The sequence below is a fragment of the Rhea pennata genome, chromosome 1 (genome assembly GCF_028389875.1).
Source record: "Rhea pennata isolate bPtePen1 chromosome 1, bPtePen1.pri, whole genome shotgun sequence".
Taxonomy (NCBI): Eukaryota; Metazoa; Chordata; class Aves; order Rheiformes; family Rheidae; genus Rhea; species Rhea pennata.
In genome coordinates, this window is record NC_084663.1 from 88,848,118 (window position 1) to 88,864,402 (window position 16,285).

The 16,285-nt window shown below is 41.6% G+C and overlaps 1 protein-coding gene across 3 annotated transcripts in view; it reads left to right on the forward strand.

Moving 5' to 3' along the window:
• The window catches only part of GSK3B (glycogen synthase kinase 3 beta), a 156,925-nt gene that overhangs the window by 103,705 nt on the left and 36,935 nt on the right, over positions 1-16,285 (forward strand). For all 3 annotated transcript variants that reach the window (XM_062595146.1, XM_062595129.1, XM_062595138.1), the window contains exon 7: positions 10,259-10,356. In XM_062595146.1, coding sequence (XP_062451130.1) covers positions 10,259-10,356 — 98 coding nt within the window. The remainder of the gene's footprint in view (positions 1-10,258; positions 10,357-16,285) is intronic.

The following is a 16,285-nucleotide window of genomic DNA, read 5'->3' on the forward strand; positions in this document are numbered from 1 at the left end:
TTTTTGCCAGCTGAGAGCCAATAGATTGACTCCGCAGTGCTGCCTGAGTGCACTTAGACAACTTGCTTCAGAGGATAGCTCCATGAAGCAGGTATTTTCAGTGTCGCCAGAGGAGACTGCTTTATAGCTAAGTCTATGAAATGTCTCTTGCTCCAAGTGTGTAATGACTTTCATCTCACACTTTCTGCAAAAACTTTAAGTTGCTTGTTCCATTTTGTTTTCTTATTTATTTCTCCTCTAAAACAGTTATAATAAAAATATCATTATGAAGTGAGGAATTCATTTTCTACTTGCCAAACACATCCAGATTTTTAAACAGCTGTGGTTCAGAGTTTCTCATTCACAAAAAACCCTCCATCTGCCCAAATACCTTTCCTAAGTTTATTAAACACTTCTTCCTTGTTACCTTTTCCTCTCTCCTCTCCCTTCCTAACAGAAACCGTGCATGTGGGAGTAGAAGAGTGGTAAAATACTTTCAGAAAATTTTCTGCAGTTTACCAGTGTTGTGTAATATCTTGCAAATTCTGGGGGGCTGGTTTTGCTTTGGTGCTGTTTTTGGTGGTAGTAAGAGTTATGTTATTCCCTGGTTATTGCTAGGTAGCTGGTAACAGCCTGTAGGAACTCTACCCTGTTACGCTGATGTAAGAAGTTCAGTCATCCAAACTGGACCAATATTATTTGTATACTCGCTGACGTTACATGTATACCAACTAACAAACATGAATACCAGGAAGAGATAGTGTATGAGGCCTTCAAGAGACAGCTGGAAGTAGCCTCACAATCACAGGCCCTGGTTCTCATGGGGGACTTCAACCACCCTGGTATCTGCTGGAAGGACAACACAGCTAGGCACAAACAGTCCAGGAGGCTCCTGCAGAGCATCAGTGATAACTTCTTGACACAGGTGGTGGAGGAGCCAACGAGGAGGGGTGTCCTGCTGGACCTTGTCCTAACCAACAAAGGAGGACTGGTTGGAGACGTGAAGGCTGCGGGCAGCCTTGGCTGCAGTGACCATGAGATATTGTTCAGGATCCTGCAAGCAGGAAGCAAGCCAGTAAGTAGGATTGCAACGCGGGACTTGAGGAGATCCTCAGGAGCAGCCTTTGGCCTCTTCAGGGACCTGCTTGGAGGAATCCCATGGGTTAGGACCCTAGAAGGAAGGGGAGTCCAGGCGAGCCGGCTAGTATTCAAGCAGCACTTGCTCCAAGCTCAAGAGCGGTGCCTCCCAAGGAGGGAAGTCCAGCAAAGGGGGCAGGAGACCTGCGTGGATGAGCAAGGAGCTCCTGACAAAACTCCAACAGTAGTGGAAAGTACACAGAATGTGGAAGAGGGGACAGGCTACTTGGGAGGAATGTAAGAAGGTGGTCAGAGTGTGCAGGGATGTGATGTGGAAGGCTAAGGCCCACCTGGAGTTAAGTCTGGCCAGGGATGCCAAGGACAACAACAAGGGCTTCTTCAAATACATCAGTAGCAAGGGGAGGACTGGGGAAAATGTGGGCCCGCTACCGAATGGGGCAGGGGTCCCGGTGACGAAGGCTGCAGAGAAGGCAGTTACTGAATGACTTCATTGCTTCAGTCTTCACTGCTAAGGGCAGCCCTCAGGAATCGCAGAGCCTGGAGGCGAGAGGGAAAGTCTGGAGAAAGGAAGACTTTCCTTTGGTTGAGGAGGATGGGGTTAGAGGTCCTAATTAGCAAACCTGATGTCCACACATCCGTGGGCCCTGACGGGATGCACCCACGAGTACTGAAGGAGCTGGCAGATGTTGCTAGGCCACTCTCCATCGTCTTTCAAAGATCATGGAGAACTGGGAAGGTGCCTGAGGACTGGAAGAACGCCGATGTCACTCCAGTCTTCAAAAAGGGCAAGGAGGAGGACCCAGGAAGCTACAGGCCAGTCAGCCTCACCTCCATCCCTGGAAAGCTGATGGAACAGCCCATTCTGGATGTCATCTCCAAGCACAGGGAGGAAGAGAAAGTGGTCAGGAGTAGCCAGCATGGATTCACCAAGGGGAAATCCTGCTTCACCAATCTGATAGCCTTCTACAATGGAATGGTTGGCTGGGTAGATGAGGGGAGAGCAGTGGACGTTGTGTACCTTGACTTCAGCAAGGCTTTTGGCACTGTCTCCCATAGCATCCTCGTAGGCAAGCTCAGGAAGTGCAGGCTAGATGAGAAGACAGGGAGGTGGCTTGAGAACTGGCTGAGAGGCAGAGCTCAGAGGGTTGTACTCAGCGGCACAGAGTCTAGTTGGAGGCCTGTGGCTAGTGGAGTTCCCCAGGGCCCAGTACTGGGTCCCATCCTGTTCAACTTCTTCATCAATGACGTGGATGAGGGGACAGAGTGCTTCCTCAGCAAGTTTGTTGATGATACCAAGCTGGGAGGAGTGGCTGATACACCAGAGGGCTGTGCTGCCATTCAGAGAGACCTGGACAGGCTGGAGGGTTGGGCAGAGAGGAACCTCGTGAAGTTCAACAAGAGCAAGCACAGTGTCCTGTATATGGGGAGGAATAACCCTAGGCACCAGTACAGGCTGGGGGCTGACCTTCTGGAGAGCAGCTTTGTAGAGAAGGACCTGGGAGTGCTGGTGGACGACAAGTTGACCATGAGCCAGCAATGTGGCCTTGTGGCCAGGAAGGCCAAAGGTATCCTAGGGTGTGTTAGAAAGAGTATTGCCAGCAGGCTGAGGGAGGTGATCCTGCCCCTCCACTCAGCCCTGGTGAGGCCTCGTCTTGAGTACTGTGTCCAGTTCTGGGCTGCCCAGTACAAGAGAGACATGGAGCTACTGGAGAGAGTCCAGCGTAGGGCTACCAAGTTGATCAGAGGGCTGGAGCATCTCTCTTATGAGGAAGGGCTGTGAGAGCTGGGCCCGTTGAGCCTAGGGAAGAGAAGACTGAGGTGGGGGATCTTATCAATGTCTACAAATACCTTAAGGGAGGGTGTCAGGAATGGGGCTAAACTCTTTTCAGTTGTCCCATGCGAAAGGACAAGAGGCAACAGGTACCAACTGAACCACAGGAAGTTCCGCCTGAACGTGAGGAGGAATTTCTTCACTGTGAGGGTGACAGAGCACTAGCACAGGTTGCCCAGAGAGGCTGCGGAATTTCCTTCTCTGGAGATACTCAAAACCTGCCTGTATGTAACCCTGTCTAACATGCTGTAGGTGACCCTGCTTGATCTCCAGAGGTACCTTTCAACCTCAACAATTCTGTGATTCTATAATAGATTTCCTTTATAAAGCAGAAGGGGGGGGGGGGGAAGATGGAGGGAGAAAAGAAAATTTAATTATCATTAATTTGTGCATAACTCAAGGTACAAGAAATTCGGAAATGCTTCAGTATGCTAATAGTGCATTATATTTACCCCTTGTTAATGTGGACACACCTGCCTTTTCTAATTCCATCTTTCTGATTAAATGTAGTACAACAGTTTTCTGGCTATATATTCTTCTTCTGTTCTGTGTATAAAAATCCACTTGTGAGTGTAGTAACAAAAGCTGAGCTTAAATGTGTTGTAAGGATCTTAACTCTTCTGTTTAAATGTGCTGTCTCAAAACTATGTTAAAATAGATAAAGAAATATGGAGCCAAAAAGTGTCTTAGGTAGAAATTTTTTTAGCTTATCTGGAAGGCATCCAGTTATTTTCATGAGGTTTTTGTTGTTTGATAGCATTACTTCAGGTTTATAATAGTAACACAGTACATTAGCGTAATCAGTAGAAGCATTTTTGAACAAGAAGTGCTTTACAAACCCATTACGTGGTTTTACATGTAGAACCACACAAACACAAATGCACAGTGACACCGTGGTGGCCCAAGACTAGCAGTACAGTCAAGGTGTGTCATGACCAGTTCAGTGGTTAGTCATAGTATTCAGCATTGTAACCAAGAATGGTGCTAGTTTGTCTGGCTATAACTAGGTTGTACTTCAGCACGTGAATTTGTCATTGTGACATGACGTGGTCTTAGATGTAGCAGAAACTAAAATTGGTTCCAGCATGAGTCTTTTCATTTGGGTTGTTACAACAGAACTGTACTCCAGCTCTTAGTTTCTGGGATCTAGCTTACTTTGATTATTTTATCAAAGTTTGTGACTTTGAGGAGCCTTCTAGATTGTAATTTAAAAGTAAACCACAGCCCGGTGTTGTTTCTTGCAGTTTTGTGACTGTGCATTTATGTACACCACTGTATTGGCAGTATATAGAAATACGTATGATAGTAAGAATAGCACCGAAGCACTTTACTGCTTCTGCGCATCATCCAACAGACATAGGACTATTAAAATAATTACCTTGGAAATGACCTCTCTGAGTTTTTAAATCGTTGTTGCCACATAAATAGAAAACAAGGCCGGTGCAATAGCTCTTTTGCCTTGCCTTCAGAACAGCTTGAAGGGATTTTGCAACAGTAAGGAAAAACCGTGGGTGCCTGCATAGCTGGAAGAAGCTGGGCCTGGATGTATCTTTGCCTGTGAATGCTGAAAGCACGTGTGTGTAGCTAAGGATGGCGCACAGTTTTGTAGGAGTTTTGTGAACGAAGCCCACCAGCTCTCCAATAGTAGCTGGGCTGAAGCTGGTTCCTTGCGTATGTTATGCTGTCATGGAGCGTGTTGCCCTGCATGCTGCTGGCTGTGCTTTAGCTCTTGTCGCTGTTGCCTGCTGGAAAACTATGGGATTGCTGCCCAGATTCCCCCAAGATGTACTGGGACACACACAGACAGGAGGTGTAATAGGGGTGGATGCAGATGTTTCTGTCATCACGTGACTGGATTGTGGAAAAAGCAGCTGTGCAGTTAAGCTTTACCCACTGAACTGACATTTTTACTTGGGTAGGTGGTGGGGCAATGACAGCTTACTGCAAAGCATGATGGCACTGCCAGGTGACAAGGTGGTTCTGGTGTCCAGCGCACTTTCTCAGTCGCTGGGTTGGCAGGAATCGAGGGCATTCCGGAGGGAACATTTATAGCCACAGGCAGGAAAAGATTGATCTGAATGGCAGTGTTACAGGCTTCTGCTGGGCTGGCCAAAAATAAGTATCACAGTTACTCATTCACTTTCCTAGTGAATGCTGAGACTGAGAGGGAGAGTATTTTGTCTGAGCAGTCCAAAACAGCATTTCTTTTGCAGGCATGTGTAGTCAGGTTATCTCAGAATTTCAGGGAAGCAAAACTGTTGCCAGGTGTGCCTCAAACCTGTTGCCAGATAAGAACTAGTAGTTGCCTTTATATCTCAGGTGGTGACGTCCAATGCTGAAAATAAGCATAGGTGTTAATTTATTCAACAATGCTGTGTCCAGTCAGTGTAATTTCATCTTTTCATCGCAGAAAAATAGCGATATCTGTGTTTAACTTGTATTCCTGATGACTTTCCAAACATTTTAGTTTTCAGCCTTATTCTGTCTCATACAACCTGTGGTAGATTGGTGTGCAAAACTCTTGTTTGAGTGTTTTGGCAGGTGTGCCAGTGATCCAGGGTTTTGATCTCATTTTGACATTTCCAGACTCGCTCCGAATAAATAGCAACTGAAAAGCATTTTGTGCTATGGCATTTGGCAGCTCAAAGCAGCTGGCGTTGACTTCCTAAGGCTTCTCTTCTGACTCTGTTCTTCGTTTCTTCCCCTACTCGTTTATGCAGTCAGTCTGCTTCAAGAACAGCAAATTTCAGTCATGCACAAGGTGGCGAAAGTCCATCAGCCCAGGACGAAGGCATAGTGGGGTACAGATGACTAGACAAAGAAGAAAATGCACAAAGGTGGATGTGCTCCACAAAGTGTCAAATGAAGAAAAGTGTTTTTCTTACTTTCTTTCTTTTTTTTTTTTTTTTTTTTTTTTTTTTTTTTTTTTTTTTTTTAAGTAGTTCTAAATGTCCCTCCAAATAGCAAGTTAGGGAAGAAGCTGGGGCATAATATGATGAATGTTGATCCTGAGATGAGGAAGGGTGCTAGCCTCTCAGTTTGGGAAGGAAGACCTTGAGATCAGAGCTATGAGGTTTGTGGATAGTGTATCTTGTCAGAGACCGCAGTTGTCCACTTGTATATTAAAGCTAGGAAGTGTATTTTGCAGGTTGTCATGTTGGATGCTTGTTATTGAACTAAAAGATTTTCCTTTTCTTTTTGCAGTGCTGTGATTGCATTCAAAAGACAGGGAGTTATTCAGAACCGATTGTTAGATAAGTTAATGCCTACCTGGCAACAATAAAGTAACAGAAACTTGTATTAATTGAAATAAGAAACATAAATGTTTTTTGGAGAATAAGAGGCTATGTGATTCTTTTACGTGCTTAAATAAGTACTGGTAGTTTGCATGATAAAGGTATTTCTCTAAACATTTCCTTTTTCTTTAGTCTATAAAAGGTACAGCTTTAGCTGCTATTATTATTTGTGAAGGCTCTCTGAAATAATTTTGTAAGAATCTTGGTTTTGGCAGGTAGTTCCATTTCCTATCTGTATTGTTACATTTAGCTGAAGACCTGGAGAAATGAACCTTACTTGCTTTCTTCTGTATAAAATTAATAGCCCTCACTGTTTTCTCTTTAAATTTCTCATTGCCCCCACTATTTTGGCATGGTAACATGTTGATTTGATTCTTGTTTTCTGTTAAGGTCCTGTCTTGTCTTGCTTATTAACTGGTTTAAAACATTTAAATGAAAAGTTGTATTTTGCCTTAATTAATTTGTGCATGTTATAAAGAAACAATATTGAAAATGTTTCTTCTGCCGTGGGAGTAGATAGATATGCTGCAAATTTGCTCTGAAAGGTTATTAAACTATACTTGTGAGCTGTGATCATTTGCTAAGGCAGAAAAATGGTCTAATAAGGAGAAATCAAAAACTGGTGTCATCTACCTTACCGTTTCTCTCAAGTAACATATCTTTAAACATAGAATTTAATGCAGTGTTTACTTTAGGATTCCAAAAAATATTACCATCTGAATTCAGAATATAAATTTCGAAATAACACATGGAAAGAAAAAGAAAACAAACTAAATCATTGTAGAGTTGAATTACAGTCCTGTTAAAAGGCAGTCTCAAAATCCATTACGTTTGAGCGGAGTTAAGGTTTCAACTGTCTTCCTTACTGTGCTTTACTCACCAGTGATAGGTATCTGATAAGCTCCAGCCCGCTGCTATCCCTGCTTCAGGCTGCTGAAGTTAGTAGATCTCTGGCATTGAGTGAGAATGCTTAAAAGGTTGGTTCATTTCCTTGAGCAGGGAATATTGCACAAGTTCGAGTCCAGAAGTCAGTGAAATTATGTTCCTGGAAGAAAATGTGCATTCCAAAAGGTCTCTAGCTTATTTCGGTCTCCGTGTGTGTGTGTGTTAGTTTAAAGTGTTAGTAAATAAAATGAAGGCAACTTGAACTGACTTTTCATAAGGCATTAAATCGCCTGATTTGAAAGACTTCACTGCATGAGGAACAAGTAGCTGAGTTTCAGGTTGTTGTGTGTTTGCAGTATCCGCGCCAGGGTAAGTCCGCAAGTGTTACTTAAGGCTTCTCCAGCTGGGTCCTCATGACCCACGTCCTTTCTGCTTAGCCTCTCTCCCATGGCGGTGCCCTCAGCTTTCTTCCACGTCCTCTGCCTTTTTTCATTTGGCCTTCTAGTCTGAACAAGATACTGCACGTATTGCAGCTGGTTTGCAGCTGTGGTTTGTGCTGGGCGAGCCGGGCACGTTGTGCAGGGCTGAGCTGTCTTTTCCTCAGCAGAGATGCTGCTCTCTGTTTTTGCAAATCTCTGGAATGTCTTTTCTAGACCTTTGCCTTTCAGACCCGTCTGAGATTTGCTAGTGGGGGCAAAAGCATTTCGGGAGACTGGGAAAGGATAAAACAGCACAAAGCTGATTTCATGGGGGAAACCAGACTAGAAGGCTTACAAAGCCGCAGTCTTAAGACGAGAAGAGAGTGCTAGCATAATTTCAAGATTTTTATAGGAACCGACCGCTAAATGCCAGCTCACTCTGTCAGCGTTGATTTTGTGTATGTTTTGTCAAATACTTTCCTCTTCCCATGTACTGAGTCTCTTTCAATCCTAAATGTCTAAATTGTCAATAACGATTATACCTTTTGGACATCACTTGTTTTGGATAATTGGTATAAAGGACTCAGCTTTTTCAAAACCTTTTAAGGCACCTTCATGTAGGCTTTTAAGTTTCAATACTTGGACACTTTAGTACATTTAATCCATTTCTTCATTACTTCTGAAGACACACATGCCATCTCTCAAGCTGTTCTGCAATTTTCTGTAAACCCAGTTACTTATTTGACAGGCTCTTGGTATGTATGGGATGATATTAAAAGGTGATTCTTTACATCATCCTTCTGTTGTACCTATGATGGCAATAGCTATCAGACCTGGACAAAAAACATACAATTGTTCTTTACTTGATGGCTTCTTTGTTTATTGTTGAGATCCCAGCACCTTGCTGGCTGTATCAGCTTCTGTTAAACACGACTAAAATTTCAAAAATCTTAATCTGGTTTGCTTGCTTGTTGAAATTCAAGACTTAAAATTTTGAACCAGTTCTAGTTACCCTTTGTGTTGTAAACGGTCACCTTTCAGGATAAAGCCTAATAGGACATTTGTACTGAGACATTAAGTACAAGTACAACTTGACCTAGAGATGCGTGATTTGGAAAGTTGCACTAAATATCTTTGCATTGCCCCCCATTTCTATTTATTTTGGAAACTGGAAAAAAGTTTGTTCCAGTTTGCACATTATTTTATTATCAGTCTTAAGTTCCTGAAGGGTGTTTTTATTTTTGTGTCAGTCTCTAGCTGATTTGACAAAGTGATAATAGGCTATTTAGAGAACAGTCACAGAATATATGTGACATATGTGTCTTGCTTCCCAATTGACGTTGTTCAAATGCACTAGGGAAATAATAGTTTTTATGATAATGGCATAACTCAGGTTGGAAGGGACCTCGGAAGGTAAATTCTCTGGATTTTGAGTTTTCTGGGTTTTTTTGTTTCCTGATGGTAACTGAGCTTATAGGAGCAGGCAAGAATTTGAAGTAAATTGGGAGGAGGGGAGCTGATTTTGTTTTGTTTTGGGTTTTTTTTCTCTTTTAGAGTATTACAGTAGTGTAGATTTTCCAAGTTTTGTGTAAGGAATTTTTTTTTCCAAGTTTTGTGTAAGGGATTTTGTGTAAGGTTTCAGATTTGCATTGAATAAATAATGTCTTTCTAGAAAACTTTATAGTCAACCTATTTTTTTTGAGAAAAAGTTATCTCTGCAGCTGGATGTGATGCCTTTAGTGTGCTGAAAAACTTCACTATTTCATAAACTGCTGTGTAATACTGTATCTGCTTAGTTATATTCTTCCTTTAGATTAAATATATTGTGAGAATAAAATGCTGTATTCTACAAAACACTCAGATGTTTTCTTAAACTTTTACTGCCGTAATGTTCAATTATCTCTATGTACAAAGGTCAAATGGTGAGTAGCTGCGCAGGAAATGATCTGTAATAGACGATGAAATTTTTATTCCTGTAGAAAAGTAGCTGCTAGTTGTGGCTCTTGGTATGTGTGTAAAAGTTGGTAACTTCTAGTATGGATGCTGTTGAGTTGTTCTTTGGTCTGTGCTTAGCAGAGTTGTAATACAGCCATGCTTGTAGATGGAATTAGGATAAGAATTAAGCCTGGTATAATTGAGGTAGGCTGTCTCCCAGATCCCTTAATTTTGAAATTCAGAACACTAGTAGTATTTTCAATACTGATTCCTCTGCTAGCAAATGTATGCCTTCAATATAGAGGTGAAAAAATAAGTCTATTCAACTGACAAAAAATTGAAAAATACCACCTGTTCTCCGTAGGTTTTGCCTGCGCATAGTCAGTAATTCATGGCCGGGGGGGAGATTGTTTTGTTTCTTTAACACACTTTTTCGATACTTCAGATATATTTTTTCTGATTTGGGGAAATTCTTCATTTTCAGGTGGCAAATATTCTCAGTGCTTTTCCATAAGTTTGTGTTTTAATGTCAATATATTGTCATGTTTAACAATTTTTCCAGTTCTCATTGTCTCATAGTTTGACTTCTAAAACATCTGCACATCACTGCTTTATGCCAGGAATCTGCGTTTTCTAGATTGTAATATCTCAGGAGTTGGGGAGGAATGGTCTTGATTCTTGTTTGTTACGCACGGTACATAATACAGCAAGGAATAAAATAAGTATCTTAAAATTGATGCTATTTATAGGAAATAACTAATGTTTACATTTTACTCATACCATCCATTTGTGTTCTACTTTTTTCCCCTTTTTAGATGTGTGGTCAGCAGGCTGTGTATTGGCTGAACTGTTACTAGGACAACCAATCTTTCCAGGTGACAGTGGTGTGGATCAGTTGGTGGAAATAATCAAGGTATGGAATTCTAAATGCTTCTTCGATCCCTGAATTACTACTTGGGAATTGGTGTGAAAATGTGCATTGTTATAAGCTTAGCAAAACAGATATTAAATCACCTTTGTAGAGTGTGTTCCAGTGATCTTTATTTGCCCCCTTACAATTATGAGTAATGACACACCATGTTTTAATTGTATTTTAAGCATTTTATTCTCTTAAAAGGGTTGCAATTTCAATGTACTTAGAAATAGTGCTTACATATTGTGCCAGTATTTATTAACATGCATGATTTTCCTTCTTTCAGAATCTTGCTCTTTTTCCTTTGTTGCATGCAATTAGTACTTGGCTTTGAAAACAGTTATTAAATTTCTTTGTGCCAGATACATCACACATGCAGCCTTCTCCCCTCCTCCTACCTATGTGAGGTAAAAGGTGGAAAATGGCAGCTCTATTTTGCAGATGGAGAATCGAGACCTAAAAACCTTGGGCAAAAATATCTTCTACCTGAAAGTCTTGTTGTTAAAGTGAGACAGACCTAATATTTCAGAATATATAAAATGTATATAGCACTTACGTTCAAACACATCTTGATTGATAACATTTAGTAAGCTGTGAATATTCAGTGACTCAAATTAGAAACATGGAAGGGTAATTCATAGCTTAAAAAAATTGGGTTCTGACTTCCCAGGATCTCTCCAGTTTAGCTGTTTTACCACTGAAATGCCTTTTCTCTGTGCTAGTCTCCCCCTCCTCATTCAACTTCTGTGGTGAAGGAGGTGTCTGAGGAGCACTGTGTGTGCTTCCTGTGAACTTGCCTATACTGTACATTATGTAAGATAGGAGTATTACGGAGGATATGATGAATTTATTTACTTCATCACTGCAAGGGGCCTCTATTAACAGAATTTCTTCCTTGAACTTGCGAATTAAGTGCTGCTGTAGTACACATGTGTTTATGTTGCTCATGTGTGGAAAAAAGCTCTCTCCAAAGCAAAAGTGTATAAGTAGAAGAACAGAAATTCTCGGTGATGTCTATCATTCCTTGGAAGAGCTGTAAAACTTGCGTTGCTGGTGTTTTTGTCACTGTACTAATGTGGCGTCTGACACCAACAGTAATTTGCCATCTCTTTGGAGTTATTTGCTCTATTTGGAGCTCGCTGGCTGGTCGGACTTGGCAGTTGTGTGGCCTGCTCTACGTTCTTGGTGGGATGTGCTTGAGATGAGAGCTATTCACAGACATTTTTAGGCTCTTGCCAGGTCTCCTGCAGCCTTTGGCCATGTAACCCAAGCTTGAATTACTGTAATGGCTGTTGTCTCGCTGGAAGTCCTCCAGTCACCTCCTTTCGTCTGGAGGTTCCATGTCTCGCGCTTACCTTTCCCCTGCCTTCCTTGGGTTCTTACTGTTGTTTTTTGGCCTAGTATCTTTCAAGCTCAGCAGGTTCAAGTGAGGACAGTTTGCATAGGAAACACCAGTGGAAAACTGGAAGTAGTGTTGTAGCCATCAGGAGTAGGATTGATGATTACACTGGCAATATTTTTTTCCTTTTGAAAAGCATCTTGGAATGGTGCAGTGTTTTGCATTGTGCCCTTTTCATGAGATGTAAAATGGTCCCTGGAAACACTTCTGATTGCTCCACTTTCCCAAACGTTCATGCAACAGCTGTGATATCTGCCCTCAGAAGTTCTCAAAAACTCCTGTTCTACCCTTTGAAACAAGACAGGAGTTCACAGATGTCGTCTTCTCATCTTGTCTGGAGCTGTTATGAGCAGCTGCCATGTTTTGTTGATTGATGAAGGGAGAGGTGATTAATGCCTGCAAGCCTGAGAAACTATATTTAAAGAGTTTGGGTAAATACGATTATTTATATCACGATGATAATCCTGTAAGCCCTTTCATAGTTCAATTAGGAATTGGAGGCTATAGAGGCCTTATCAGCAAATTCATAACATTTTGCCTTACCATTGATTTGACTTTGACAGTGTGGAATTATAAAAATTAGAAAATAGATGTGCTCTAATTGTTGAGGTGTTTGCCAAGCAGCAATTGTCGTGTTGCTCCATTTGCTAGAAGCTGTTTTCATTAGCTGGACATTTTCCAACTCTACATTTGGATATTTTCAGCTCTACAATAGTAGAAGTAAACAACTGTGAACTGTTAATTTTATATAGCATCTGTGTGCTTCAATTCTGATGATTCTGTTTCAATACAACCTCATACAAGCATAAAGGAAGCAGAGGAGTACTTTATTAAAGCTGTTGATAGGCTGTTTGCCATCTACAGTTTCTTTAAATGACACTACCATGACTGTGTGATCATTTTGGATTGACTCATCACCGAATACACGGTGTTCCAAAACTAATGCTTTGTCTCACAACAGCCAAAGGAGTGTCCAGTGTAAAGGCTTGAACTTCTGTGAATTATAGGTGAGGTAATGGTTTTCACCTCACCAGAAATGGGTTTTTGAATGATTTTTTTTTAACGGTAGAAAGGGGGATTCTGAATGATCATCAAAACCTGCATTGTTCTGGGTTTTCATCTTCTATTAGGAATGTAGCCATCCATACATAGAAATGAAGTGAAACAGGTAGCTTCAATGTAGGAATAACTCCCATTTATAGTAAGCCAAGTCTCTTCAATTGAAAAGTTATAGTAATAAGATAGTATGTTTTAGGGAAGTCTTTAAAAAAAAATGTTGTAAACCTTAAAGTAATAATCACTAGAAAGAGTGTTCGCTGAAATGTTAAAGAAAGTATGATGGAAAACGTGAATTTGAATAGGCAGGTGCCATGAATATTTTTCTGCCCATGTACTTGTTGCTGAGACGGTATAGATTCTCAGGCCACGACTGGAAGGAAAAACAGAAGGTAAACTGCAGATGTGGGCTGCTTTTCAATAGATCTGTCTACCAAATCTTGTGTTGTGAAATGTTAAATTGATTGTGCATAAAGCACTGACACAGGGCTATGGTGAGAATACAGAGTGAGTTGTAGTTGTGTGAGGCTAGCACATTCAAGATTAACAAGGGCCATGAGAAAGTGTCTTAATGAAGCGCATGACCTGGGTGATGAGATGCTTCTCTTTTAATGTCACACCTGAAGCTAATTGCCAAACTGGGAGTAGATGGGAAATAGTACTTTCACCCCAAACATAGTCATTTTTCTTCTCGCCTTTGAGAATGAGGAAAAGTAGAAACTGAGATCCTAAATTTTCCTTTATGCCAGCTGTTGGCAGGGACCTGTCCGTTCTGTTTTATGTCCTTTAAAAGTGACCTATACTCAAGGAATAATTGAGCATATTTGTTTTTTCAAATGTATACAGAAGTCATGAAACATTCTCTCCCTACTCCCAGAATGATGTTTAAATTTCACTCGTGTTTGAAAGGTTGGTATAAAAATTGCAAAGTCTCTTGGGTTCTGCAGCCTCAATACAGTTGAAGACAGCCAGTTCTGCAGCGTAAAAATTACCAGAAACATAAGTCTTGGGTACAGCATGTTACACAACAGTAGGTTATTTAAAATCTCATTTAAAGTGGGGTTCATTTGAAATTTGTTGACAGATGGTCTCCACCTCTTTCATTTGCTGTTGTAGAATATTACTATTTAAAGCTTTTATTGTAGCACAAATGTATGCTAATGTTAGCTAACAGTAGGAGAAATAGAGGTATGTGATCAGCCAAATAGCAGCAAAATTTGTAGGAATTGCAGATTGTGACCTGTGACCTGCTGTTATATAGTAAATGTTTTGGAGTCATGCTTTTTAGATAGCTTTCTTGGAACTATACATCTGAAATGTGGGAACAGAGGAAATGAAGTATTTTGAGCTCCCCAAAAGGGATATATTTGAACACTTTTATCTAGTATTTGGAAATGAATTTGACCTCCCATCCACTTAAACATACTTGATTCTCCTGCAGGAAGGATCAATTTAAACTTTTCTGCTGGTTGCTATTAATTCAGGATGACTAAAAGTCACAGTCTTATAGCCAAGATATATATCTCTTCAGTTGCTTATTCAACTTTGATTATTCAGAGTTCATTTCACAACACGACAGCTGGATCTACGTGTGGGTATGAATATTTTGCATTAGACTAGAGGATAACTTTTAAGGCACTGCCATATTAACCGTAGTCCTCCCTTGTCATGTAAATCATGATGACATCCACTAGGAAGCCATGTTTGTAAAAAATTGATTTTTCAGTTCAGTGGGACTTGGGCTTTCTGCAAGTTACACGATGAATACCTTCAGTCCTTTGCTGCATCAGAAACCTGTTAGGCTTTTGTCACACTTTGATTTACTTTCAGTGGTGTTGGTACACTTCCATTTCGTGTCATCTTGCTAGCTCGTCTTCAACCAGTTGTACATGGAGGTTCTCAGGGCCTGTTGCGTGCTTGCCAGCTTGTCAGAAAAACGTATCTTCATCTAGGAACACAGTATCATCATCTTGTGAATCAGAAGATGACCTTCTTCTTAGCTGCTTTTGAAGAATCTCTTGTTCATATTTCCTTAAATGCCATCTCTCTAGACCCCCTTAATCTGAGTAGGAGAGAGAGATTCCTGACTGCTTTCTGCTGATGTTTTAAAAATATTTGATGTGGGGAAATACTTGGAGCTCCATCTGAAGGAATAATTTAATCTAAATAAATTCTTCTCACAGAAGAGAAATGATGTGCTGTACTTTTTCAAAGTCTCATCTTGAGTTGTGACTCTTCCTGCTTATTTGTAGTTGTTGCTAGTTACTCCAAAGATTAGATATTCCCATCACTGGGAATATCTCAAGTGGGTAACTCAGTACATCTTGCTGCATTCCTTGTTCATTATAATTCAGCCCCAGCTAACTTTCAAGTGACATCTTCAGATATATGTACCAATTTCTGAAGTAGGCAGAGTGGCGGTGTGAACTTAATAGTCGTATAAAGAAATTAGATCTAAACAAATGTCATGCCTACAGTATAGTGTAGTACAGGCTCTTCATCAATGGAAGTATGAAACTTTTCTTCCAAAAGCCCAGGAAGGCTGTGGTTGTCTTTTGACAAAATCACAGAGTGGTTGAGGTTGGAAGGGACCTCTGGAGGTCATCTATTCAACCCCCACCCTGCTCAAGCAGAGTCACCTAGAGCATGTTAGACAGGATCATGTCCAGGTGGGTTTTGAGTTTCTCCAGAGAAGGAAATTCCGCAACCTCTCTGGGCAACCTGTGCTAGTGCTGTATCACTCTCACAGTAAAGAAGTTCTTCCTAAAGTCAGACAGAACTTCCTGTGTCTCAGTTTGTGCCCATTGCCTCTGGCCTTGTCATTTGGCACCACTTGAAAAAGTCTGCCCTGTCCTCTTGACGCCTTCCCTTAAGGTATTTGTAGACATTGATAAGATCCCCCACCTCAGTCTTCTCTTCCCTAGGCTCAGCGGGCCCAGCTCTCACAGCCCTTCCTCATAAGAGAGATGCTCCAGCCCTCTGATCAACTTGGTAGCCCTACGCTGGACTCTCTCCAGTAGCTCCATGTCTCTCTTGTACTGGGCAGCCCAGAACTGGACACAGTACTCAAGACGAGGCCTCACCAGGGCTGAGTGGAGGGGCAGGATCACCTCCCTCAGCCTGCTGGCAATACTCTTTCTAACGCACCCTAGGATACCTTTGGCCTTCCTGGCCACAAGGCCACATTGCTGGCTTATGGTCAACTTGTCATCCACCAGCACTCCCAGGTCCTTCTCTACAAAGCTGCTCTCCAGAAGGTCAGCCCCCAGCCTGTACTGGTGCCTAGGGTTATTCCTCCCTAGGTGCAGGGCCCTGCACTTACCCTTGTTGAACTTCATGAGGTTCCTCTCCACCCAGCTCTCCAGCCTGTCCAGGTCTCTCTGAATGGCAGCACAGCCCTCTGGTGTATCAGCCACTCCTCCCAGCTTGGTATCATCAACAAACTTGCTGAGGAAGCACTCTGTCCCCTCATCC